The sequence below is a fragment of the Typha angustifolia genome, chromosome 15 (assembly GCF_048772165.1).
Source record: "Typha angustifolia cultivar Huaian chromosome 15, ASM4877216v1, whole genome shotgun sequence".
Lineage (NCBI taxonomy): Eukaryota > Viridiplantae > Streptophyta > Magnoliopsida > Poales > Typhaceae > Typha > Typha angustifolia.
Window position 1 is genome coordinate 22,599,074 of NC_133253.1, and position 26,023 is coordinate 22,625,096.

At 38.0% G+C, this 26,023-nt stretch overlaps 5 protein-coding genes across 6 annotated transcripts; 3 read left to right on the forward strand and 2 right to left on the reverse strand.

Annotated features, from left to right (window-relative positions):
- The first annotated feature begins 2,540 nt into the window (after positions 1 to 2,540).
- Positions 2,541 to 6,710, forward strand: LOC140777107 (probable galactinol--sucrose galactosyltransferase 1). The gene is made up of 13 exons (XM_073121013.1): positions 2,541 to 2,959; positions 3,297 to 3,556; positions 3,671 to 3,761; positions 4,000 to 4,048; positions 4,134 to 4,225; positions 4,311 to 4,418; positions 4,526 to 4,660; positions 4,759 to 5,169; positions 5,259 to 5,400; positions 5,492 to 5,559; positions 5,643 to 5,777; positions 5,858 to 6,075; positions 6,188 to 6,710. The coding sequence occupies exons 1-13, from the start codon at positions 2,769 to 2,771 to the stop codon at positions 6,562 to 6,564; spliced, it is 2,277 nt and encodes a 758-aa protein (XP_072977114.1). The 5' UTR covers positions 2,541 to 2,768; the 3' UTR covers positions 6,565 to 6,710.
- Positions 6,711 to 7,773: 1,063 nt separating this feature from the next.
- On the forward strand, positions 7,774 to 13,246 carry LOC140777108 (heme A synthase COX15). Its single transcript, XM_073121014.1, has 8 exons — positions 7,774 to 8,054; positions 8,806 to 9,119; positions 9,873 to 10,098; positions 10,193 to 10,438; positions 10,525 to 10,635; positions 11,951 to 12,082; positions 12,584 to 12,770; positions 12,881 to 13,246. Exons 1-7 carry the CDS (start codon positions 7,860 to 7,862, stop codon positions 12,755 to 12,757), a joined length of 1,398 nt encoding a protein of 465 aa, XP_072977115.1. The 5' UTR covers positions 7,774 to 7,859; the 3' UTR covers positions 12,758 to 12,770; positions 12,881 to 13,246.
- Positions 13,247 to 13,523: 277 nt separating this feature from the next.
- LOC140777109 (small nuclear ribonucleoprotein SmD1b-like) lies at positions 13,524 to 18,482 on the reverse strand. Its single transcript, XM_073121015.1, has 4 exons — positions 18,346 to 18,482; positions 18,194 to 18,270; positions 14,049 to 14,240; positions 13,524 to 13,953 (listed from the first exon to the last, which is right to left on the reverse strand). The coding sequence occupies exons 1-4, from the start codon at positions 18,357 to 18,359 to the stop codon at positions 13,892 to 13,894; spliced, it is 345 nt and encodes a 114-aa protein (XP_072977116.1). The 5' UTR covers positions 18,360 to 18,482; the 3' UTR covers positions 13,524 to 13,891.
- A 710-nt stretch (positions 18,483 to 19,192) lies between these two features.
- On the forward strand, positions 19,193 to 19,657 carry LOC140777079 (oleosin G). Its single transcript, XM_073120980.1, has one exon. It carries the CDS (start codon positions 19,193 to 19,195, stop codon positions 19,655 to 19,657), a length of 465 nt encoding a protein of 154 aa, XP_072977081.1.
- Positions 19,658 to 19,863: 206 nt separating this feature from the next.
- Positions 19,864 to 24,489, reverse strand: LOC140778847 (probable galacturonosyltransferase 4). 2 transcript variants are annotated; one of them, XM_073123732.1, is made up of 9 exons: positions 24,099 to 24,489; positions 23,954 to 23,988; positions 23,803 to 23,826; positions 23,566 to 23,683; positions 23,036 to 23,400; positions 21,957 to 22,231; positions 21,405 to 21,762; positions 20,627 to 21,202; positions 19,864 to 20,491 (listed from the first exon to the last, which is right to left on the reverse strand). In XM_073123732.1, the coding sequence occupies exons 1-9, from the start codon at positions 24,205 to 24,207 to the stop codon at positions 20,216 to 20,218; spliced, it is 2,136 nt and encodes a 711-aa protein (XP_072979833.1). In that variant the 5' UTR covers positions 24,208 to 24,489; the 3' UTR covers positions 19,864 to 20,215. The 2 variants fall into 2 exon arrangements, with proteins under 2 accessions (XP_072979833.1, XP_072979832.1); XM_073123731.1 differs by having other exon boundaries at positions 23,785 to 23,826.
- Between the last annotated feature and the right edge of the window lie 1,534 nt (positions 24,490 to 26,023).

A 26,023-nucleotide genomic window follows, 5' to 3' on the forward strand; every position in this document is an offset into this window, starting at 1 on the left:
TGTTTTGTATGATTTGTTACAGAATCATTGCCAAAAACATCTTGAGCTAACTGTTTATGTAGTGATGATATCTTGTCAAAGTGTCAATCCATGCTTATTGTCAATCTGGTTTGTTATAGTACGTCAAACAGGAAAATGGTGCGCGTCTGAGCTTGAAGTTTATTTGAGGTATTGAGACAATTTGCTTACTTTGCCATTAAAAAGGCGTTATTTTAATTAATTATTTACTCTCTCTCTCCTCTTCTTATCCATCAAATACAAATTGTAGTTTGGTTATTTGCCAAAGTATTTTTTTTCTGTAACTATTACATCACTATATTTGTTTGTAATTGAACAACATAATAATTTAAGTTGGTATAAACTTAAGACTAAGGAAAAATCTAGAATGCTATCTTCTACATATATGCCTCTAATTAATCTATAATAGGGTTATTATTATCTTTTTCTATTTGCTTGTAATATATAATGATATTGTAACAAATACTTTTGATATATTTAATGTAGAAAGTAAACTTTTGCTTGTCTTTTATGAATTTAGAAAAATAACTATTTAATGTGACATAAAGTGTATTGGGACTAAATGATCAGAAAAAAAAACTTCTAATATATCTCGAATGCGCACGTAATTATATATGTATTAACATTGTCTATGCACGTAGTAATACATATTTAAGTAAACAAATGAGATATATAGATAACACGAGAGGAGATAAATAGAAAAATTGCATAAGAAAATTAAGTGTAAATTTTTATTTATAAATGGATAGAGCAACAGAGACGAGAAAATATTGTTAGAATAACTTGTCACAATCTAAGATTTAATTTGAATAAATAGTATTTTAAATCTAGAGCTCGAAAAGAAATAATCCTCTCAGGGCACAACCAAACTCCACCGAATGTGATAGATAGGCAACAATAAAAGTAACACCAGATAAAAAACAAAACCATGGCATGCAGGTAAACCTTGGCAAGATATTTTGGTGTACGAAAACCTTGGATCCTCTCAGGGTTACAAGCTTTTCGACTACAACCCAATTACATATTACTACAAAGCCGTCAAGATTTGCGGCTCAAAATGCATGCATGTGATCCAGCGCTAGCGTAGCGACAGCCGATCAAAAGCTACTCTGTCTCTTACTGTATATTTATGGTCACTTATTACTAATCGTTTGCGTACCGAATTTTTCTCTCCCTTTAAGATAACAATCTATAGAAACAACAGTTTGGTTTTGATTCTTTTGCTTTTGCTTTTGCTTTTGATTGCTAGTGCCGAGTTACTGTACTTATCTCTCTATCCGAACGCTATGGACAAAGGAGATGTTCTGATACCTTTTTTTCCAGCAGTAGGTGAAGAAAGTGGTGGCATGATCTGGACAAGAGAATCTTATACCTCACATGTTCACGCACATAAAAAATATCCACCAGCAGTGAATTTGGAATCGTGCATTTGGCACGCAGAACTGCACCATAAGTCAGGTGTTTCAGGAAAATATCTTTAGGAAAAAATAAAAGGAAAGAAAGAAAAAATAGATGGAAATAGCGTAAAATGTGACTCACTTGAAGGAGGTTAATTACTCCGTAATTTAACTTTCGCACTTAATACAATCAGTAGCGTGGATGGGTTTTCTTCTGGGTTTGGAGAATTTGATTATGAATTCTATAAAGTGTATTATAATTAGTGGCTTCCTTCCGAGGATTGGATTCTCATCTCGCCAATGGACAGAATTACCCTTCTAGTGTTAATGCCCTTTTGTCTCCATTTTTAAATGCTACTACACTTAGTATACATTACATAAAAGTACACAAAAGTTTTTTGAATTTTTTTTAGGTATATAATAATTTTTAATTAAAAAATTAAGTAGAATATTTTTGATAGTTTAAAGAGTCATTATATACTAAAATAAATTTAAAAGTTTATCGGGAAGGAAAAAAAAATAAAAGAAATGGGAGAGTGAGAAGTGAATTATTCGAAATTATTATATCCTCGAGGGGTAAATTCGTCAATCTATCTTCTCAATAAAGAGCGAACCCGAACAATAGCCCGTGCTATTTACGAGGCGCCACGTATAGACTGACGAGGACGATAGCGACCCGCACATGACCGTTCTACGTCAAATCTACGTGTCTTTAGTAAGCTAATTTGAAATCAATCCAAACCAGGTCCAAACTAGTCATTACAAAGTTTTTTACGCATCTAGCTTACTTTAAATTTTAAATTCGAATTTTAAATAAATTTCGTCATATCAGAATTAACTCGATAAAAATGTTGAACCGTAATAACGAATTATTTTCCGATTCAACAATTTATATAATTTTTTTTTAAAAAAATAAAGTAAATCGGTTAAGTGGTTTCACTGAGATAGAAAACATACACCGACTTATCTTTGAAAGTCATTAAGAAATTAATTCTCACATGAGTTACCTAATGGGCCCACTGGAAACAAAGAGGTTTAAAAGTGGGCTCTTGTGAGACTGGACCCAAGTGCGTCGAACCAACCATTTGGGCCGCTTCCCGCCACCGCAACCTCTCTCCCATTCGTCCGTTCGTCGTTGGGTTCGTTGCAAGTTTTGGATCGTTCTGAGATCCCTATATAAGGGGAGGGGGGAGGCATTTGAGCTTGGTACCGTTCAATTAGAGGGGAGATAGATATCTTTGTGGGTTCTCTTAAGTTTGGATTAAGATCTCCTCTCCTTGGTTTAATTCGTGGATTGTTCATAGTTTCTTCATTGGATATTTGGGGTTGTGATCGTGTTACTCTTTGGGAAAGATGACGGTTGGGGCTGGGATTAGTGTTCAAGATGGGAACTTGATGGTGCTCGGGACTAAAATCTTATCGGATATACATGGAAACATAGTTTTGACGGCGGCCACCGGTAACGGCGTGATGAACGGTGCTTTCATCGGCGTTAGGTCGGATCGCGGCGGGAGTCACAATGTTTTCCCCGTCGGAAAGCTTCAGTGAGTACTTCTCTTTTACCCGTCTCTGCCTTCCATCGAGTTTGCTTTCGTTTCTTCTTGTTCTTCCGTTTATTGGGTTTTTGCTGCTTTTTTATTTTCATGATGGCTTTTTCTTATGAAGAAAATTTGCTTCTTTTTTTTAATGGTTGGTTGGATTTCCTCCTCTTTTATGTAAGTTTAAAGAAGAAAAAAAAAGAGTTCTTTTTGCTTCAACAATGCTGACTATAATCTGTTTACAAAATCTCCAAGTGTATACATTTTTATTTCTTCCACCTTGGTATATTATTCTTTTCGGAAAAGAAAATCGTAGTCCTCTTCATGTGTTCTGGAATTGTAGGAATCTACGATTCATGTGCACTTTCCGATTCAAGATGTGGTGGATGACACAAAGGATGGGATCTTATGGCCGAGATATTCCCTTTGAGACCCAGTTCCTGATCGTCGAGAGGGATGATGGTTCTCATTTTGGGGAAGGGAGTGAGGATGGTTCAGGACAATCTGCTCTTTACACTGTCTTCCTGCCAATTCTCGAAGGCGCCTTTCGGGCAGTTCTTCAGGGCAACGCCGATGATGAATTAGAAATTTGCTTGGAAAGTGGTAATGCATGGACGATAATATTTATCTTCTTTCCTCTAGAAGTAGAAGAACTATAATTACTGAGATTTGTGCTTATAGAAGATGCTGATTAAAGAACTTATGATGGAATTTCAGGTTGTCCAGCTGTTGAAGCTTTTGAAGGTAACCATCTGGTTTTTGTTAGTGCTGGATCAGATCCATTTGAGGTCATTACAGATGCTGTAAAGTAAGTAGTTATGTTTCTCATGTCCTGCTTTTGACTCTATCAGAACTGATAGATTTGCTCTTTTCATTTGGAACTTATGCATTTAACTCCGGAGTAGTATTCTTATGTATAACTTTGTTGCATTAGACAAGAGATTTTATCTTCATGTGTTTTATTTTTTCCAAATCTTATAAATTGGGTGTTTGAGTGAGACGTTGATAGTTAAACATTGTATTTGTTGTTCTTCAATTTCTTCCAGGACTGTTGAGAGGCACTTGCAGACATTCTCACACAGGGAAAAGAAGAAGGTATTTTGTTTTCCTTACATCTGTGATCATATATCCTTTAGTTTTTAGGTTACTTGGCCTCAATTGTATAATGTAACTTCTGCAGATGCCAGACATGCTAAACTGGTTTGGCTGGTGTACATGGGATGCATTCTATACGAATGTAACTGCTGAAGGGGTTCAGCAAGGACTCCAAAGGTACATATCCATTATCTTTATATTCATATATAGTGCTTAGCATGAGCAATAAACAGAGATTTAAAATGTTTTCCCTTGATTCCAGCTTAGAGAAAGGTGGAATTCCTCCGAAGTTTGTCATAATCGACGATGGTTGGCAGTCTGTTGGTATGGATCACTCGGCAGTTGCTTCTGAAGCTGATAATTCAGCAAAGTAATCACTCTGGACATACTTGACCTTAAGATTTATTTGCATTGCATTTCCTTATTTATTGGTTCCAGATTTCTAGTGACCTCACTTTCCTTTTTTTCCCCATTCAGCTTTGCAAACAGGTTAATTCATATCAAAGAGAACCATAAATTTCAGAAAAATGCAAATGATGACCACAGAGATGAGGATTCAGCAAATGGCTTTGCTCACATTATTACTGAAATTAAGGAAAAGCATGCGCTAAAGTAAGATATCTTTTGCTGTTCATTTAATATTCATTATAGTATGCACATATTTATATTCTAGTCATTTTTGTAAAATGTTGCCACTTTCTTTCTCTCAGATATGTCTATGTGTGGCATGCAATAACTGGCTACTGGGGTGGAGTAAAGCCAGGGGTAACAGGAATGGAACACTATGAATCCAAGATGCAATATCCTATTTCATCACCCGGTGTTCAGTCAAATGAACCCTGTGATTGTTTGAACAGCATAACAACAAATGGTCTTGGACTTGTGCACCCAGAGAAAGTTTACAATTTCTATGATGAACTTCACTCTTATCTTGCATCTGCTGGGATAGATGGTGTCAAAGTAGATGTGCAGAACATTCTTGAAACACTTGGTGCTGGCAATGGGGGGAGAGTACGGCTTGCTAGAAAGTATCACCAAGCTTTAGAGACTTCTATTGCTAGAAATTTCAAGGATAATGGAATCATATCTTGCATGAGCCACAATACTGATAACTTATACAGGTAGCTGTCCATATCTTGATTTCCTGATACTACATAATCTAAATTTTAAGATAGATGAATTGATTCTCCTTTTCTTTTTCTGATTATAGCTCAAAGAGGACTGCTGTTGTGAGAGCATCTGATGATTTCTGGCCAAGAGATCCTGCATCCCACACTATACATATTGCATCTGTTGCATATAACACTGTTTTTCTTGGAGAATTTATGCAACCCGATTGGGATATGTTTCAAGTAACTTGTTCCTTACTCTGTACTCCCTGATTGTATAATTTGATATACAATGTCCATTCAGTTACTAATTTGCTTTTGGTGTTTATATTAGAGTGTTCACCCTATGGCTGGATACCATGCAGCAGCTCGGGCAGTTGGTGGGTGCGCCATATATGTGAGGTAATTGGAACATGGCTGACCACTAGGATGCCTAAATTAATCCAAGACCAAATATGGATTCTTTTGTGAAATTTTTTATACAGTGACAAGCCAGGAGACCATGACTTCAATTTGTTGAAGAAACTTGTGCTCCCTAACGGGTCTATCTTGAGAGCCAAACTCCCGGGAAGGCCCACGAGAGATTGCTTGTTTTCAGATCCTGCTAGGGATGGAAAAAGGTCAGCAGTAGTTTGTTGCGGTTAACCATGTATTATCCATGAGAAAATTTCTTATTATTTTACATTATATATTCCTGCAGTCTTCTAAAGATTTGGAACTTGAATGACTATTCTGGGGTTATTGGGGCTTTCAATTGCCAAGGAGCTGGCTGGTGTAGAGTTGGAAAGAAAAATTTGATTCACGATGAACAACCTGGGACAATCACTGGAGTTATCAGGTCAAAAGATGTCAATTATCTCCCAAGAGTTGCTAACGGCGACTGGAATGGTGATACCATCATATATTCCCATTTAGGAGGTATGTATTGAAATTTCTGCCCACAGAAGAACTCGTTCTCCTTTGCAATATCAAGATAACATAATGCTGCTGTTTATTTTTCATCTTATGGCTGCTTCTATGTGTGTTACAGGAGAGGTAACTTACCTACCAAAGAACGCATCTTTGCCTGTTACACTAAAATCCCGGGAATTCGAAGTTTTTACAATAGTTCCTGTCAAGAAGCTATCAAATGGAGCCTCCTTTGCCCCCATTGGATTGATCAGTATGTTCAACTCTGGTGGAGCCATCAAGGAACTGAGATTCGAGTCATCAGGAAGTGAAACCATAGAACTCCAAGTGCATGGTTCCGGCACAATCGGAGCCTATTCTTCTGTGAGGCCCAAGAAAGTTGCAGTTGATTCTGAGGTGGTAGAGTTCAATTATGATGAGGGTTGCGGTCTAGTGACCTTTGCTTTGGAGATTCCAGAGCAAGAATTATACTTGCGGAATGTTTCATTGGAGTTATAAACGGTTGGAGTCTATGTTCTATGTTCTTAGTCATTTGAAGAACTCTGACATCAGTGATCAGTAGCTTGTGACGACAATGTATCCAAGATCTTACTGAATGGAAAATGGCTCAACGACCATTAATGCATTGCATCAGATTGGAAGTAGCTCAATGACTTATTTTATTTCTCTTTAAATTTAGAATGAAGTTAATAATATGTTTCCTGGCCACCCTGCTTTTCTTCTTCTGCCAGTGATGATCAAATTAAGATCATGATTCTTCTTCACTCAAGTTAAATTTTTTTTATAATTTTATACGAGGCTAATCACAATCTCAACTAGGATTGACTCTAACATGAGCAATTCCTCCTCGTAAGAGTAATAACACCAATCTCTTGATATATACTCACCTAAGGATCACGATTAGCGTACTTATGACTTCGTTCTTAGTCATTACCAATGCGGAATTTTGGAGAAGCCGAAGCCGGCAACGACGGCCTCTTCTCGGCCGTGAACACCATCTTATTATGGAACATCGTGGCCCTGCTCCAGCAGCTCCCGGCCGGCCTCTACCGCCGCCTCCTCCTCCGCATCAAGTCCTGGTGGTATCCCACGAGATAAAGCCGGCACCGAGCGCACCAGCCGACACGTGGTGCTCGCCATGGACGACGCGGAGGCGATAGAGGACGTCAACTTCCCCTCGACAAGTAGTGGTAAAGGGAAGAAGGGCCGCGTTAGTGGGCGTACTATTGCTGGCCGTTGGAGAAAGGGGCGCCGGCGCCGGCGGCGCGCAATGTAGTTAGTGAGAAGAAATTTTATACGTTGACGTTCGACGCGCGGCATAGGCCTGAGGTGGTGGAGGAGTATATTGAGCATGTCATGCAGATGAGCAGGGAGATTGAGACGAGTAACCGGCAGAGGAAGCTCTCTCCATGGGTTTGAAGAGGAATTAATTTAATGTTGATTATTGCTAGCATGCTTATACTTTTTCTAATTCTATTGCTTGAAAAGAAGGTGATCAATATTATATTTGAGGAAAAAAAGTATAGATCATTACTGTAGCTTGATTTCTCCCTTGACACTAAGCTCGGTATTTATTCAATTTTTTAAAATCTAACGTATAATAAAAACTTGGAGTAAATTGTGATATTTTAGTCCAACCTCCCGGCAAGAAAGACTAATTTTTTTAATGTTAATTAGTCAACACCGCGCAGCAAGTAATACAATAATATGTTGTTTAGAAGGTGCGACGTCGCGTAGAGGTCTCTCACATTTCTCTCCGCTTCGGACGCGAAAGCTGTGGGCGCTCGGGAGCCATGTTTGGGAGCAGAGTGGGAGCTCTTCTGCGGCGGAGCAAAACCCTAAACCTAATCGCGCAGCTCAAGGGCTCTTCTAGGGTTTCTAATGAGTCATCTCTGCTCGCCTCTTCGAAATTCGCCGTCTCGGAACCTTGTGAGAGATGCGTTCTTTCGAGATACGCCTCGTTCCATGCATTCCGATCGCTACCCAAGGTTCCATTGATTGCTTCGCTTCTATGGGATTTAGCTTGATATGCCACTTCTTTTGTTTGCGGTGATCAATTTTTTTTCTCGAGAAAGTCCCTAACGTGAAGGAATATGGCTTGTAAGAATCACAGGTTTTATTAGGGTTTAAAGATGGAATCTGATGGATATCAGTGGATAGGTAAGGCTGGGTGAAGATAAAATCGATGAGTATTGTTAACTAGCTTCTTCGAAACCCCGATTTGATTCAAAGGAGTTGTAGTAAATATACAACAAAAGTCCGTTCCTTGGATTTTCGCTGATCTCTCCTATTTTTGAGTTTAGCCCAACAAGGGAGCCGAATGCTATGATGCCCTGTTTAACATCTTTTATCCACCACTGGTTTGATGTCTAAAGTTTGTTTAGTTACAAATATTTGTATTTAAAAATAATAGGAATTTCCGCATTTTCCCCAGGTTCTATTTGTATGATGTTCTTTCTTTTATGATTCAATTTTTCAGAGAGCCACCTATCACATTACTATGCCTTGTGCCGTGATCACTGAAAGAATTGTCGCAGACATTCTTTGAGTTGTTGTTATCATTGTCTAGTTAGGTTTGAACCACATAGTACTAGCTGATAACACTTTTGCAGTTTCCATTTGCTGTTAATTTTTTTTCTTTTCAGTTTTTCATTCATGGATGAATTAATCTTCTCTTGTCTGCCTTCTCTATTATTGCCTTTTGGAAGACCTGACAGATCATATTTGCTTCTGTTTTAGGCTGTATTCGTCCAATCTTCGAGGAAGATGTCCAGTTCTGCAACACTCTTGAATTCCAGTAGTGCTGATTTGGCAAATTCAGGGTTGAAATTGCTTGTCTCAAAAGGACCTCAGGCACAAAAAATGGTTGGAGTATGGCTTTTTGGTTGTGCTGCTTGGGTTTTCAGTTTGGTGGTACTTGGTGGTGTCACACGCCTTACACGTTCTGGTTTGTCAATGACTGACTGGAAGTTCACCGGATCTCTGCCTCCATTGTCTGAGGATCAGTGGTTGCTTGAGTTTGAAAAATATCAGCAGTCACCTGAGTTCCAACGGTAAGGGTACAGTTTGTTTTTCAGTTTCCCATGTAACTAACATCACAAATTCATAATTTGCTTTCTGAAATTGCCAATACATTCCACGAGATCACATTCACTTATCAATCACCTACTATTTTACCTCTCTGTTGCTTTCTTCAGTAGTCGGGGATTTTCCATCTTTTTCTGAAATAATGTTATTCTATTTCAAGAAATTCTATCATTCCTGATTCATGTCTTTATTAACATATGCATGCACTGTGACATATATGTCTGTTCAAATTTCCCATCTCAAAGAGAAGCTTAAAGGTAGAAGCTAAGATAAAAGCTGCTCTTTGTTTAGGTGCACAAAAGAGGGACTTTTTCCTGAGATATGGAGCTTCTCCGAATTTCTCTTTGCGCTTTTCATTGGAAATAAAAATATAGAGTTAGTAAACTTGGCATGTTCAAGCCAGAATCTTGGTCAGAGTTTTTAGGCAATTAAGGGTCATACATCCATGATACCGGGCAGGATATGATTCTGATTATTGATGTTCCAACTGAATATATTTTCAATGATGGTTTAATAGATTATGAGGTGGGATTAACTAGTGTAAAGTATGCCATACTATAGATCTAATGCATGCTGGTTTTAATATAGTATGTCTTATCATCTTCTGGAGCAGTTGAAGTTCTCTTGCAGTTTTTCCCAGGATATCCTTCTAACCATTGTTGCCTCTGAATTCACAGAATTGATTAATTGTATATGTGGTTTGACATGGCCATGTGCAGGGTAAACAAAGAAATGAGTCTTGATGATTTTAAATTTATTTATTGGATGGAATATGCACACCGGATGTGGGGAAGGGGATTAGGTGTTCTCTTTGCATTCCCATTTGCATATTTTCTTGCAAGGGGGTTTATTACACGCCAACTTGGACTCAGATTATCAGCTCTTTTTGCACTTGGTGCTGGGCAAGGACTTATTGGTTGGTGGATGGTTAAAAGTGGTCTGGAGGTATAAAAAGTTATTATTCTGCTTATAAAAGTATAAAAATATTGTCATTACAATGAAATCTGAAATTGCTCTAGTTCTTCCTTTTTGTTAACAGGAACCAGCATCAGAGTATGTTCAACCCAGAGTCAGCCCTTACCGTCTAGCAACTCATCTTACATCGGCATTTATTATATATTGTGGCATTTTGTGGACTGCTCTCTCAGTAGTCATGCCAGACCCACCAACTGGATCTATGAACTTGGTACATGGAGCGGCAAAAGTGAGAAAGTTAGCTCTTCCTGTTAGTTTCCTTGTGGGCATCACTGCTCTTTCTGGAGCTTTTGTTGCAGGCAATGATGCGGTGCGTTAAAATTCTCCTTTACTCTGTGATCATTGCAACTGAGAGAAACTTTTATGTGTTAACTTGTTTAGTCCTGATTGCTATAGGGTCATGCATACAACACATTCCCCAAGATGGGTGACTCCTGGATTCCTGATGACATATTTAGCATGCAGCCACTTCTTCGCAACTTTTTTGAGAATACATCTACAGTGCAGGTAATTATTTCCAATAATTGGAACATCATAGGTCAATACTGTTTTAGCCAACCTGTGAAACCTCATTATCACTTTTAGCAAATTGATTTCTTCTTGATTTGAGTTGTTTGCCTTCAGCTTTTCAGGTTTTGAAGTATTACGTGTGCTAGAATTTATGTCTGCTAGTGCTTAATGCTAAAAGTGATATTATTTAGTGAATATCTGAATATACATGTCTGCAAGATTCCTACTGATGTCTACTTGTATTTGTTGTAATCCAACAAAATAAATATAGCTGATATAGACTGGTCAAGTAATGGACTGCTTACAATGGGCTTTTTTTGGCTTTTGAGTCCTTAGACTACTTCTTAGATCACAATAATTAGCGTTTTTTTTTTTTTGGTCAAAGTTTTATGCATATTTAGAGGAAATCATGGAGATAACTTATGCATTGAATGAACTTAACTTTCAAATAGTTGGATAAATCTACCACCAACACATAGTAGGTTTCATGGAATAACCTCTACCCTTAGGTTTGCAATGACCCATGAACTTCGGACCAACTCACAAAAGGGTCGATGTCAGATGACAGCTGGTTATACTCTATAGAAGTTTGATGATGTGTGGATCCTTCACAACTTCGATTTTTCCTGTAGAGAAAACATAAATGATGACCACATGGACTGGTCAAATTAATTGCTAGGTATTGCTTATTATTTGGCTGTTGAAGAGATAATGTTCATTGAGGTTATCTCTCTGAGATGTCCAGAAAAAGCTCAGCAATCATTTCTCAGTTATGTAACTATGTCTGGCATTGCTACATATCTGATTAATATGATTTTGTTTTGAAAACATGTTTAACATCAACTTCATTTGCAAATTTAAGAAACGGAAAATGAAGATAGTACTATTGTTTAACAGGCAGAGTACGGGGAGAATATGACAGGAAGATTTATGCCCTAGCAGGCTAGCAACCAAGAAAGATGTTCTATTACAACATTAACAAAGTGAAGTTCTTTCTTCTTTCAAAACTTTCATACTCGGTAAAAAGTTGCACTCAGTTGCAAAACCAAAAGTAAAAATGATGTGCAAAACATGTTTCCTATAATTAATCCTATTTATTAGAACAAAGATAGAATAACAGAAATATAGTAATGCCAAGCATGTCGCATTTCTCTGTGCTGCATAGGGACATAGAGTGACTGTTGAAATGTATTACATTCACTTAGTTTCATGCTAAGAAATTAGTTGAACTGCATTCTTAGCCTCTGCCCTAGAAATTTTTGTATTGTAAGATTCAGATAATAAACTAATAGCTGGGGTCTATGTTTTGTAGCTCAATCATCGTATTCTTGCAACGGCCACTTTGCTGTCAGTTGCTGGTTTATGGTCAGCTGCGAGGAAAATGGACATGCATCCTGCAGTTCAATCTTTGATTGGAAGTACATTTGGGATGGCAGCACTTCAGGTACCTATCATTGCATTGGTATTACCATAATTTGATTAGTTTGGATAAACTTTGTCAATTGTATACCCTGCCAGGGCTGTATCTAGTTTGTAATTTGAATGTATTTCACCTCTTGCATGTTAAAAAGGGAGTCATTACTTGCAAGTAATTTATATAACCATAAGATGTCTCAAACATTCTTCTTTAAGAAGTCCAGACAAGGGAGAGATGACTAGATCTTATATAGGAATCATGTTCATCTCTAGGCGCAGGTAAAGCCAAAAAGTAGTTGAAACAAAATTCATAGGTTTCCAGGTTAGATAAACATAGTGCTCCAAATATGATTTCATTGGCAGGAAGTATACTTTACATGATGTTAGAGTCTAATAACAGGCTTCAACATTAGACTAAATAATAATATTTCTATTATATACAATGAGAATAATGGAAATAAGTTTGCTTATCGCTTTTGCAGGAGGCTTTTTTAAAAATGAATCGTTTGTTATGATCTAATGTTTCCAGGTAACCTTGGGGATATCTACACTTTTGACATATGTCCCAGTCTCTTTAGCCTCGGCTCACCAAGCTGGAGCGTTGACTCTATTGAGCTTCATGATCATTCTTACTCATACTGTTAGAAAGCCATCACCAGGCCTTCTAAAGTCTCTTGCCTCATTGCCGAAGTCCAAGTGCTAAACTTGCATCTGAGGTAATACCACGCATCCATGTTGCTACCTGGAAATGGAAATCTGTCTATCAGTAAAATTTATCTTACCTACTTGTTTCTTAAGCATAAGAGTCTCCAATATTTGGCTGCAGGCTAGTTTGGGAAGGTACTATGGTTTTGATGCGTGCAAACATCCATTTCTGAAGATCAGGGGTGTAGCTCGTTGGGATACTTACATTATTCCTACAATTGTTGTGCCGTTGAAGCCCTGATTAATTTTGTTGGTTGGGCCTCAAGCAAGGTTCCAATTGTTTTAGAGTAAAAGTCTAATGACCAATTGAGAAATAAGAGATTTATTGCACTTCATATACAGTAACATGACTGATTGGCTGAGTTAATTTTTCTTGCTAGTTATTTAGGAAGGAATTCAGTGATAGACAATATACATTTAGGTCTTCATTTGAAGGAAAATTATGTTTCCTCTGATTATTTTGTTAGGCATTTGGGAGGTTCTAATACATCTTTCTGGTTCTGCTTCATACAACATTTTTTGAGTCTTTCACTGGTAAATAGTACAACTGTTATAAAAGGGCATATTGATTATCTTCATATATAAACGTCAGTCATATCTTCTTGGAGGCCTTATCTTTTCCATGATCCAAAATTCGTAGCAGATGTTAGCTTCACTGGAATCACATGTACCAGATAATTTAACACAACAATAACTACTGTCTATAAATATAATACAAACGTGCAACTGGCTAGCAAGAAAGCACACCAAGAATCAGCGCAACATGAACAATGTAGCATATTTTAGCACATCGCAATTAAATAAGCCTAGGCGCACATCAAACGGTTCCAACTAAAGATATCCTACAAAATAGCAGATACAGAAAGAAGAGCGCATACTTCGTACCAATCTGTCACTCGCTGCACTCTGAAACTAAACTACTCGCGATATTCCATAAATTCATAAAACAGCACTATTTCTACTGGAAATTTGAAAGTACTATATCTATGATCCACAAAACAGGTACTTCGAAGCAACTCATTTACAAAACAGTCTCTGCTCAGATGATGCCTAGAAGACTCAGACTAGATCTGCGACTCAAGCAGGCTATTTTGCAAAGGAAGTTTCAAAAATTAACAAGCAGGGACCACTCCTAACGACCACGTCCACGACCCCTACCTCGTCCACGACCACGACCCCGTCCCAGAGGTCTCCCTGTTTTTTAAAAATTACCAGTCAGAATCTCATCTAAAGGATGATAAATTTAGTACAAATAGAGGACAAGAGGTTGTTTAAGAACAAACACAAACCTGCAGTGGGCTTTTTGGGCTTGACCCTAGGTGTCTCCTCAACCAGTAAAGTCTCAAGGTTTAAGCTGTCAGGAAGGATATAATATCGGATATTGTTACCTCTCACACTAAGATGATCAAGTGTAACTGGATTTTTCCCCTTCAGTGTAAGCTTCACCATTTTCAGATGTGTATTCATACTAATATCCACACCTGCAATAAGAAAAGATATATTAGGTTGCAAGCTTTTAATTCTGATAGTCCACACAAAAGTGGTTAATATATGGCAAAGCTTCAAGCACTCCAGGCACAAATATATCCTTTTCTAGACTAGGTAAGCTTCGTTTATATATAAACACAACACAATTCATACTTGGAGAAAACGTGCAACCTTATTTATGTAAACCATTCATGTAAACTGAAAATCTTGCTTGAGCATTTCGAAGGTTTATTCTACAACTTGAGTTTATATGGTTACCAAAGTAATCTTACCTGTTGTAGCTATCCATGATTCAATAATCCCTTAATAAAATATGTTGCACAAATGTTTCTTCAAAATAATGGCATGTTTGTTTGAATTTCTCAAGATTCTGATGTCTCAAACTATATGTGTAGTTCTTGAGAAACTCGATTAATTGGGTCATGTTTCAGTGGCTTATAATTACGTTTGGGCTACTCCCAATCCTATACTTTGAAGATAAAAACAAATTTCACATTCTGTTGAGACACTGAAAGAGACCCTTTGCCAGTTATGGATTAGAGACCACCAAGTATCCGCAACTATTTCAGTAATCTCTCACGAATTAGAATTCATTATCCCGTATTAAAGTAAAGACTTGAAAGAATTGTTAAACTCCAAATAATCAGCCAAATTGTCAATCTTAAAAGACAATAATCAGTAAAATAGTGACCATAGCAGGATGAAACCATTGAGAGGTAATACTTACCTATCTTCATTGAACTTTAAAGGACTTAAGGTGTCAGATTCATAGCAATTCAAATTTTCATAATTCGTTTTATAGAATAAATGAGCTGCAAAATGCCAACGCGCTTGACTGCTTCTATAATCTGTGGCAGGAAATGGGTGTGTATCTAGATTGTGTGGCACCATGCTCTTATGACTTAGTCTATTTTCTCGCAAGATACTAAGCAACATAAATAATGGTTCCAAATCAGCAATGCCCGTGAGATATAATTCTAATCATGCGACAAAAGTGCATATATAGCAAGGTTGAGTTGACCACACAGCAAACCAAGAATATAGCCTCAACAAAAGATGTTGTAAGATATATAGGAACCCAGTGGTGCCTGAACATGACGTAATTACATTTCTAATTATTCATTGTTCCTTTCATGAAGCAAATGGTTGATCCTCTAGGATTTTTGTATGCTTCAGCTCTTTTGACTATTTGGTTTCAGAAAACCATAGTTAAAGTCTACTTGCACTCCTAATATCATGTCTCTCATAGACATTGTTTAAACACATAAAGCATCATGCTAATAACAGAGTCTCTGCATAACTCTGCATCCTAGTACAGTAATATCCAAAATTCCTCAAACATGTACAAATAAAAGGATAAAACCCATGACACATAAGGAAAGGAAGAATAACAATGCTGCATTGGGAAGAAAAATAAAGAATACCAAACTCAATATGAATTATCACATGAAAGATCTACAAAGTACAAACAATAGCTTTTTTACTATCCTCAAATTTAGAATTTTGGATGAAGATTCTTTTTCTTCACATTACAGAAAACTAATCAGATCTCCTATGAAGATAAATCTACTAATAAAGGTCTAATACTCACAATAAAAGAATCTAAACAAATTACTTCACATAGATAGTCTCTTGTAAGAGCAATCCAAAACTATACACTCGAAACAAATGCTGAGATGTCTCATTAGCATTTCTTCTAGGAAAAGTTCACAAAGTAAATGACCCTTAATAAACTTTCATATTTTTCCCCCTACACATTGCAAGGCCCTCTCATTATCTAATCAAGAATTTAGAAGCCCAACATGCAATCAGAAAACAACTATGAAGTCTCTCTCTTCTGAAATAATAAAACATGGAAAAGGTGCAAGAATGCACATAAAATCCATGAACATTCAAACCGCAAAGAGCCTAAATGTTAGGCAGGTGTATGTGCGGATATTTAGGAGTCAAGGTAGTCCAAACATACAAAAGTGAAAGAAAATAGATAAAAGACGCATTCTACAAAAGGGATCTCAAATTTCTGTAGCTCCATATTATTTTATTAGCCCTCAACAACTTTCAATATTTTGTCATTTAGCTTGATCAGCTGTAGGTCCATCTATTAATTTTGCATAATATGCAAGGGGTGTCCATATCTGATCTCAATTTTAGATCATTTGTAATAATCTTCAGTGATTGACCACTTTGACCAGTAGACAGGTCACAAGTTGGTGAAGAGGAATAGAAAAGAGCATTACACAATACACATCAACATGACAGTAAAGAAGATGACCGTCAGAAGATGCAAAGAGAGTAGTAAGCATTATATGCAATGAACTCTGTTTGCAGTAGCAATCAACTCCAATTGAGACTTTTTGTATGCACGTCAGAACAAATCAGCTTCTTCCGTAATTTAATAAATCCAAATTGTCCAATATTACATCCTAAGATACATAAGAATGCTCATCTACACCTCCAAGCGAATAATAACAAGCCATAGATTTATATTGGTCAAAAAGTGAATTCTTTTCTCCAAGATTGATCTTTCCAATAATTTTCAGGCTTTCAGCTCATGCATCTTAGAGAGGTTAGGAAGAACACCAACTTAGCAGAGGCAAACCATAAAATCATGCTGAATTGGACCTTTGTATTGGAAATCAAGTCAGGCATAGGAGTGCTGCTAGCATGTTCACATGGTAGCATTCAGCTTCCTTTCAAGTTTATACTTTATACTTTTCAACCTTTCAGCATTAGCAAAATCTCTTAGGTATAAGGGTGCTAAGATCATCATAAGACAAAATAATTAACTTGGTTGGACATAAAGCAGCAGATCAGACCTACTGGAGCACCATATTTTATACCGAAAACAGCCCAAAAAGGTCCCCCATTCCTACGTTCTACTGCAGAACAATGAAACCTAGTTCATACCTTGAATCCATGTCCAATGAACCAGAATCTTGATCTATTAGAGCAGACATCATAAACTACTGAATTCTAAAGATAAACCTAGGTTCCCTATTCCTACATTCAGCAGAACAGTGAAACCTAATCTGTACCTTGAATCCATATCCAATGAACCAAAATATTGATCTATTAGAGGAGACAACTTATCATAAACAGCCCAATTCTAAAGATAAACATACCGACATGATCTTTATGCTATTAACCAACATTTAGCCATTTATCAGCCTTCCTTTTGCAGTTCAAATGCTAGGTTTCAAGATTTAGCATCACTTATCTGCAAATGAAGCAATTACAAATCCGAGTTCAGTAAGCTTTATCCTAGGGAAACCTAAGGACTGTAAGTTTTCATTAATAATATTTTACAAAGTATAGAAAATGACCTCATAATACAAAATCTCTTTGGTAAAAATATCAGCAACAACCAACAAACTAAAAGTGAATAACTATTCAATAATTATTTATTAAACCCTAACTTGAGGCAATGACCCACAAAAACTGACGTAGATTGACAAAAATAATTGCCTAGATGGTTTAGACAAAGGATCATTGTACTGTATATAACATCTAAAGCCAAAATCTGCCGCATGCAACTATAAAAAAATGATTGTATAATCTCGCCGAACTCCCACAATAGATTCTTCCTACATATATCAATATACGGAGGCACTGAAATTTACAACCATAAAGAGAGATTTGGGAATAATAAAACAACTTAAAGTTTCCAGGTGGTCATATCAATAAAACACCTGCACAACCTTCAAACCAACAAAAAAAAAAGAAGAAAATTCACGCTGCTGGGTTCTATCGTCAAACAAATTCTCTTCTACATCCCACATTACCAATGTTATCCACAAAACCTAAGGTAATATCATCACCTATATCCCCTATAATCCATGGAAAGGGAAACCCTAAAAAATCAAGAAATACCAAACCCATACGAGAAACTTTAACCCTAATTACACAGCCCAAGAACAACTCGAAAACATGCGAGAGAGGGAGATACCTATGATGGTTCCATGAACAATGGTTCCGTTCTTGAGCTCGATCGTCACGGTTTCATTGTTCAGCTTCATCAAGAACCTGCAATTTTTTTCCAACAATTACACCAATCCGAGATCAAGAAGAGACAGAAAGAGAGAGAAGAGAAGAGAGAACCTGACGAGCTTCATCTTGGAGACTGGAGTGGGCGAGAGGAGGAAAGGCTAGGGCTCGAAAGGTTAAGAAGCCAAGTTTTAGGAAGCGGAAGCCAAAACCCTCATTTTTATAGGACCACGACTGACCACTCTATGACCAATCTCCACCGTCCGATCCTCTCGGATTCCTGCGACATAAATTTCCATCTCTGCGATCCTGTTATAAGACCAGTTTTTTTTTTCAATGAACTGCTATTGGTTAATTGCGTCAGTTTATTTTATCATAAGGTGGTGGGTTTTTTAGATTTAATTCTAAACCCCATCTTGAAATGAAATACTGAATTAACCTATAATCTTCGTGGGCCAATAAAACGACAGGTGGGCTCAAATGGGCTCATACCTACCTGCTATAAAATGAGACACAAACATAATTTTTGACCAAAATAGCCCAATTTTTTAATTTTTTTACTGAAATGAACTATCTTCGAACTTATTTACCAAATTCGATATAATTTACTGTAGCCTTAATAAAAACGCTGAACCGTTCAAAGTTTTTTTGTAAACTATAATAAATTAGACTATATTTGATAAATAAAGTTTGAAGAATAATCTATTCTGATAAAAAAAAATATTGGAAGGGGCTAGTGTGATAAAAAAAATTCCACAAACATAAGCCTTATCCTTTCACTTAATCTCATGCAATAAGGAGTCCCACCAATGGAAGACACCTGCCATCACACGTGCCACGCTTCATGCTCTCGTGGCACGTGTGCACAAACACCTTACCACCACCCTCTCCTACTCGTTTATATACATCCAATTCCGTCGTATCTAGCTAGCAACAAGTCTTCACTCCAAGCGAGAGAAATATGGACGAGCAGCAAACACAAGAGAGCTCAGAAGAGCACCTTAGCAGCAGCAGCAGTACCACCACCACCACAGTCCTCTATGCCACGCTTGCAAGCCTACTTATTGGAGGCCCATTACTTGGCATGATGGGCTTCACTCTCTTAGCATCCACTACCCTCCTTGTAGTAACCTCTCCTCTTCTGCTCCTCTTTAGCCCAGTCCTTCTCCCCGCCGCCTTCGTCATCGTCGCCGCAATGGCGGGCTTTGCCTTCGCCGCTGCGATGGCTTTCGGAGGTCTTTTGGCTCTTACATGGGCTTGTAGCTATGTTTGCGGCGGTCGTGGGCCGGCTGTGGTTGAAAGAATTGCGGAGATGTTGACGGGGTCCGGCGAGAGGACGGCGGAGAAGGCGAAGCAGTTCGGTGGATATTTGAAGGAGAAAGGGGAGGAGATAGTACCGGGGGATAGAGTAAATGGAGAGAGTTGATAGCTTAAGCCAAAAGAAAACAATAGAGTTTATGTGTTTGTTATATGCAGCAGTGAGGTATATATATCTCACGGCAATAGCGTCTATATATATCTAGCGACTCTTTAATCTTTATCATTAACGAGAGAGATATTAAGCAAGTGAAATTAATATCTGGAAAACTGAAGGAGATGAACTCAAATGAATAAAAAAATCCAAATCCTAAATGATGTAAATAAAATAAAATATGAATTAGAGTGGTAACACGTACTACATGCAACGGAACAAAAACAAATAGAGAGATTTAAAGAAACTGATCTATAAACTCTGCAGGCCTTGACTTTTAACAGCAAGTTGCCTGCGCATTAGCAAACGAGGGAAAAGAAAAAAAAAAGGAAAGGTAGGAAGAATAGAAACTCTGAACGATTTACATTTCTGGAGCATAAAGAATCAACCTAGATATGTCACTCAATGAAAGAGAACAAAAAGAATAAGATCTGACAAAGACAATAGAAGTATCAAAAGATATTCACAGAAGTGCAGGAAGAAGGAAGACGATGCAAGACACCATCAACTATCTCAAGGATTTATGTTGCATTCCCGTAGAAAAACTTGATCAAAATCCACAAATTTCGACCAGTAATTGCGGTACTTTGGCAATCCAATCTCCAACCAAGGCTTCAGATTTCCATTGTAGTGAATGACAGCAGCCCGCTCGATACTCCTCTGGCTAACGTTGGGGTCGTATCCTAAACCCAACACATGCCATGATCGATCAAGAGGCAAAGTGCGATTCCAAAATGTCACTAGTCCAGCAGGGAGAGTTCCTAATTTCCATAAGAGCCTCCCTTCGTTCTGCAGCCAATATATACCAAAGTTAAGGCTCAAGAAACAATGTGAGGTTGAGGATTAACTTGAAAGTAGATTTTAATGCATCCATGTGGGAAATTAAGAAATGGGCTCAAAAAGGACAAATGTTCAAAACATTACCAGCTGCTGCCAGGAGTGATAGGCATCCGTGAGTTTCTGCTTTTTCCACTCAACCAGATCAAATATATTCATCCCGTACGCCCATCCGCAAGCATTAGGGTCAAAATTCTCGGAAATGAGAGGATTTGAGAAGTTGAGATACCTATCAAATCTGTGGAAGCTCTGGCGGCAAGTCTCCACGGCACCGTTAACCTTCCCTTTGAAATCAATCGACCAAAGAGCAGTAAGGTCCCGCTGAACTACAATATCATCATCTAAAAAGAGCACCTTGTTAAGCTTTGGGAAGATCTCAGGTAGATAAAACCGGAGATGATTTAGAATGGATAAATATTTCGGGTTTCGGAACTTCGAATTTTCGTCAGGTTTAGCCTGATGAGCCCTAAAATAGTAATCGATCATCGATTGAGATTCAAGCTGCTTCAGAACTGGACTGTAGCTTGAGTTTAGCCATGTGAACTCTTCAATATTCTGAATCTGGATAGCTGCTTTGCCCAGTGGATTAGCTAAAAACCACATCCTCATTGCTGCATAATTAAGTCTATCAGTTACAATGTGGAAGACGTGGTTCTCAGGATTCTGCAAAGGAAAGAAAAGAACAATAGATGTCACTATGTTAATAAGAATTGCTGAAAACATAAAACTTGGCAAGGGCAAAGTGTTAGCACGGCTTTAGAGCTTGGACTAAAGTTGGAAAAGGTCAGTTTTATAGCAGACCAAGTCCGAGCAATCCAGTATTGGACTCAGTTCTTTCTGTAGCAATTGCATTCAAACGGCTCACCTTAGCATGAAAGACAGTGGAGTTGACGACCACTGCTGCTGCCAATATGTTATCTGAGAACAATGCATAATGATAGAGTTTAGGGTCTTCCAACTTTTCTTGATGTGGAAACTGCTGTTTACTGGAGTCTGAAGTATAGTATTCAGTGGTAAGACGCAGAGGAAGGCAGTGGAGGCCTTTGGGCAGAGCTTTTGCTGCTAATTGCATCAAATAAAGAGTCTGTTTCTTATTAAGATCAAGTTGTTCCTCTGTGGTTGCTAGAGTTGCATGAAGTTTCTCCATGTCCACAGAGCAGTTCTCTTCAATCTTCTTGCCCAGAGACAATGTCTGCTCCATTGCCTTAAGTTTAGCATAGGCACTGGTTTAGACCACATAAAAGAAACAGCTGGGCATTAGGGAAAGCCAACAAGACTACCAAAAAGAATTAATACCGATTTAACAATCAATCCATAAATCTTTTTCCAATCATTACTTTATCTTCTTTCCAAAATAATTCAGAAAAATTGCATGGGCAAAAGGTCAAAAACAAATAAATGCATTGAGAATACTTACTTCTTTGGTAATGCCGAGTCCTCTGTCGAGTCACCAAGTGCACGTTGAACATCCCTTATCCGTGCATGGAGATCCCTTATAAAGTTGGGATTTCTTCTAGTGGATCCAAGGCCAAGATAAACGTTTGCTCTAAGCAACTGGTTCTTCAGGTGGCGCACCATGGCATCAGGTGAAGTTGTACTACCAATATTAAGTTTATTTGCGGGTTTCTTCTTGCGCCTTCTAATACGAACTCTATTAGACATTGGTTCAGGTGGTTTTTCATTATTAATTTCCTGGAATAGAAAGAAAAAGTAATAAAGAAGTAGATAATCATGATATAACCGTTAGATACTTCCAATGAGGTATAAAAAAAATGAAGCATTTAAATGTTTGGTCGCATAAGCTATGCATACCGAATTACCAATTTCTCCTGAAGTTCATGCTCTCTGGAATAGTTGAACCATCACCATCTCAAGTGAGCACAATGAAGAGAAGGAATGTAGGAGGAGAATAATTAGAGACAGAGTCGTGGCAGTCGGGGTCTATGATGTGTCATAGGATTAATGAGGATCATTCACCAGGCTTTCTAATGGTCTCTGTGATGACACCAAAAGTGCAATTCTTTTTTATTACATTACCATTGATGAAATAGAGGAAATAGTTAGTTAAATTGATCCTTGTCAAAAAAGATGAAAAGGCTGGTTAGTCCTAGTGGTTTCGACTACCAATTTCCTTAGTGCCTAGAACTCCAAAATCCTATGATTCTTAGAATCTTATAGTCACTATAACTATGAAGCAATCACTGAGGAATTAATAGTAGTTTGACTGAAAAAATGTTTTAAGATCTGGGAGAAGAAACTAGTTCAGAAGGCATCTAGGAGTATTAATATGGCTTTGATCTTAAAATTTAAGATATGTACTCATAAAAGTTCCGCAATAGAATCGTGTAAGAGCAAGGAAACAGAATATCAAATTGAAAATAATCAGCACATGATATTTAACAGCAAATTCTATGAAACAATAAAAGTTTGAACCTTCCATAACTAGGTAGACAGCACTTTATATTGTATTATTATAAATTTGGTTGGTCACATTACCTGTTTCAATGAAACAGTCGGATCTTCAATCTTCTGCAACACCACGTCCTTGTTCGTTTCACCAATGTCAGCTTTCTCCATTCCATTAATGCCCTGGCTGACCACTTGCTCAGTCATACCGTTGTTTTCTGATTGAACCTCATCATTGGCCATGCTTAATACACTGTTTGTGGGTTCTTCATCTCCGTTTTTCTGCGATGCCGTCTCCTTGTTCTCTTCTCCATCTTTAGGCTTCTCCAATACCTGCTTGTCACCAGCCTGACCAACCACTTGTTCTACAACACGGTCACTTTCCGATTGAGTGCCGTTGTAGGCTGCCGATAGCACCCTGCTCTTGTGCTCACCAGAACTCTCAAGTGGCAATTCTATACGGAAAAGTACCATGAAAAACAAGGTTATTGACCTTATGTCCATTGTGCACCGAAACAAGTACCATGACATGAAAATTATTGCAAAGTTCTACACGCCAAGATAAAAAATAATATGAGGAAACTCTAGTTTTGTGCCAATTAGACAACGATGAACCTCACCTTCACCTTCAGCTTGCAATGCTGTCGTTCCAGCCGAGTGATCTGAGATCTGATCAGAAATGCTAATGGAATCAGGGTGAACTATCCAGATGGGCTCTTTCACAGCATCAGAGGATTCCTAATCCAGATTTGGCCACCCAAAATAAGTAACCAAATCAACACATCTCCCCAAACCCAAATTAGTGATTCAGAATTTTAAAACATAAAAGTACGAATCACCTGGTGAAGAGCGTTTACCTTGCCAACCTCGTTTCTAAAACTCTGGAGGTAAAACGGGAAAATAAAAAAGGGTTAATAAAGTGTATTTTTCTTCTTTCTCTAAGATTTCAAAAGAACGAAAGAAAAAGAAAAAAAACAATTAAGCCAAGAGCGGAGAAGTAGGTCGTACCAGATTCGAACCGTCATCAATGAAGTCGCTATTTACTGCCAAAAGAATAGACGAAACTAAGCCGAGACTTGAAACATTTGGGCGATCGAACAAGGAAGGTAGAGATTAAAAAAAAACAATCGTTCTTTCTGAAATCAAGACTTACATATAGAAGTCGAGAAATTGGCAAGCCTATCGGTGTAGAGAACGATTGGCGCAAGAACCGAGACGAGAAGCAAGAACAAAACCGTCCTCCTCTTCCTCCACCTTGCCATGTCCTCCTCACCGAAAACCGCTCATCCCGACCGCCTACGGCCACCGGAAAACCTCTTCCCTCCTGCAAATCCGCTCAAGAAAGCGCCTTTTCGTGATCCAATGTAGTCGATCTCCACTTTCGATTAGATGGCGACTGCCTTCCTCGCCCCCCCTCTCTCTCTACTTCAATCTATCTTTCAAGCCAATTAGATCGCCGTATTAGGGGGAAATGTCTGCGCTTTTCTAACATTAAGATCTGACTTCGATCACCGAAGAGATAACACGGTAGAAGGAGCACTTAACGACACGTGGTCTTCGACGTTGGATTTAGATCGGGCATTCCTCTTACGGTGTTCATCACCGGGGGGTAGTTTGGGCATTTTAACGTAATTGCATCTCTGTGGGAGTAAAATTACGTGGGCTTGTAACCGGCCCTACTCCGTGTGTGAACTGTGAAGAAGTGTGATTGCTACTCATAAATACTAACAGCTAGCAATGAGTAGGCAAGAAAGAGCAAATTTTCTACACTACCAACTTCACAAGCTCGAGGAGTAACATATAGTTCCAGGGCAAAACTGTCAATTGCCACTGGTTGACAGGAAGCAATGCCTTTAGATTCGCGAACATGTAAATTGTCGGCGGAACGTGCGGCGAGAATAGCAAACCTCAGCCTGTGCCGGGTCCCACCGTTGGGGCAGTTGGATGTTTATTTGTAGTTTGACCCCCCGATTTCGCTAAAATGTCAAAAGGATGACTTCATCTAATCATCTTAAGTGATATTTTTATAATTTAGACCTCGGGGTTTTGGCACTTATAATTGGCAGCAAATATATATGTGAAGAAAAGTTGACGTGACTCAGATATAGTTGGTAAAGTCCCATCTTTAATTTATTTCTCTTGTGGGCTGAGAAGAGAAGGCATTTGGGATGGCCTATTAGCATTTTCCGGGCCAGATTTAGGCCCTTTTAAAGTTTGAACTTGTAGTAGCCTGGGTTAGATGGGCTTATCTCAAAATGAAAGGAATTTGATTCAGTATCAATATGGTAGATAGTAACAGTAACAAGGTTAACAAACTTACTACTTATATGTCACAATACCATATGGAACTATTGAAAATATGGATCTATCTGGTATGTATATCATGCAATGCACAATTATTTATATGAGCAGCATAATCTCACAAATTGAAGTGGGCCCCTGATAGCCAATGTTAATTCTCCTTCATGCCAAATCCATTCACAGGATAATGGAAGCACTCGTCTCAGGATAACGACTACAGCATCTTGCACTAAGCATCCACACAAAGACCTGCTCCTCGAAGAGACACTAACTATTTCAGTTACTAAAGAAACTCTTGCTGCATTTGCAAGTGTTGTCCACTTTAGCTTCTCACTGAATCAATACACAACTTAAGGCCTCTAGTATAATTCTCATGCTTAATTCTTCAAATGAATCTTTAAGCTCATCAAATAAGAAAACTGCAACCAGGCCCATATGTTCATAGGTAAGCAAACAAATGACAGCAAAGAAACTGATTCTGCTAAATTAACTAATGTTTACATGAAATGAATAAAAGCACATGTTCCACATTTATCCTAGGAGACATATATTATTATGTAAGGTGCTGAACCTCCTCAATTTACAATTCATTAATGATATGATAAAGATCACCTATTTCACAGCTAAGGTACTTTTAGGGGGAATTAAGCAACTTTATCTTTAGAACATCGTAACCGACACGACGTTATTGATACGCTAACGACAATGTAATTCAATGCGAATTTTACAGTCATGCTCTCAAAAGTGGATCAAATATACTTGAATTACTTACATATG

What these genes read in the sequence shown, in the direction of transcription:
- LOC140777107 (XM_073121013.1), top strand. Translation starts at nt 2,769, where the DNA reads ATGACGGTTGGGGCTGGGATTAGTGTTCAAGATGGGAACTTGATGGTG. An exon ending in TTCCCCGTCGGAAAGCTTCA is followed by an intron (nt 2,960 to 3,296) that starts GTGAGTACTTCT and finishes CTGGAATTGTAG; the next exon opens with GAATCTACGATTCATGTGCA. An exon ending in AGAAATTTGCTTGGAAAGTG is followed by an intron (nt 3,557 to 3,670) that starts GTAATGCATGGA and finishes ATGGAATTTCAG; the next exon opens with GTTGTCCAGCTGTTGAAGCT.
- LOC140777108 (XM_073121014.1), top strand. Translation starts at nt 7,860, where the DNA reads ATGTTTGGGAGCAGAGTGGGAGCTCTTCTGCGGCGGAGCAAAACCCTA. An exon ending in CAGTCACCTGAGTTCCAACG is followed by an intron (nt 9,120 to 9,872) that starts GTAAGGGTACAG and finishes GGCCATGTGCAG; the next exon opens with GGTAAACAAAGAAATGAGTC. An exon ending in TTGGGATGGCAGCACTTCAG is followed by an intron (nt 12,083 to 12,583) that starts GTACCTATCATT and finishes TAATGTTTCCAG; the next exon opens with GTAACCTTGGGGATATCTAC.
- LOC140777109 (XM_073121015.1), bottom strand. An exon ending in TGTTCATGGAACCATCATAG is followed by an intron (nt 14,241 to 18,193) that starts GTATCTCCCTCT and finishes TTCTTATTGCAG; the next exon opens with GTGTGGATATTAGTATGAAT. An exon ending in GCCCAAAAAGCCCACTGCAG is followed by an intron (nt 13,954 to 14,048) that starts GTTTGTGTTTGT and finishes TTTAAAAAACAG; the next exon opens with GGAGACCTCTGGGACGGGGT.
- LOC140777079 (XM_073120980.1), top strand. Translation starts at nt 19,193, where the DNA reads ATGGACGAGCAGCAAACACAAGAGAGCTCAGAAGAGCACCTTAGCAGC.
- LOC140778847 (XM_073123731.1), bottom strand. Translation starts at nt 24,207, where the DNA reads ATGGCAAGGTGGAGGAAGAGGAGGACGGTTTTGTTCTTGCTTCTCGTC. An exon ending in ATTGCAAGCTGAAGGTGAAG is followed by an intron (nt 23,401 to 23,565) that starts GTGAGGTTCATC and finishes TTTTCCGTATAG; the next exon opens with AATTGCCACTTGAGAGTTCT. An exon ending in ATCACTCCTGGCAGCAGCTG is followed by an intron (nt 20,492 to 20,626) that starts GTAATGTTTTGA and finishes TATTGGCTGCAG; the next exon opens with AACGAAGGGAGGCTCTTATG.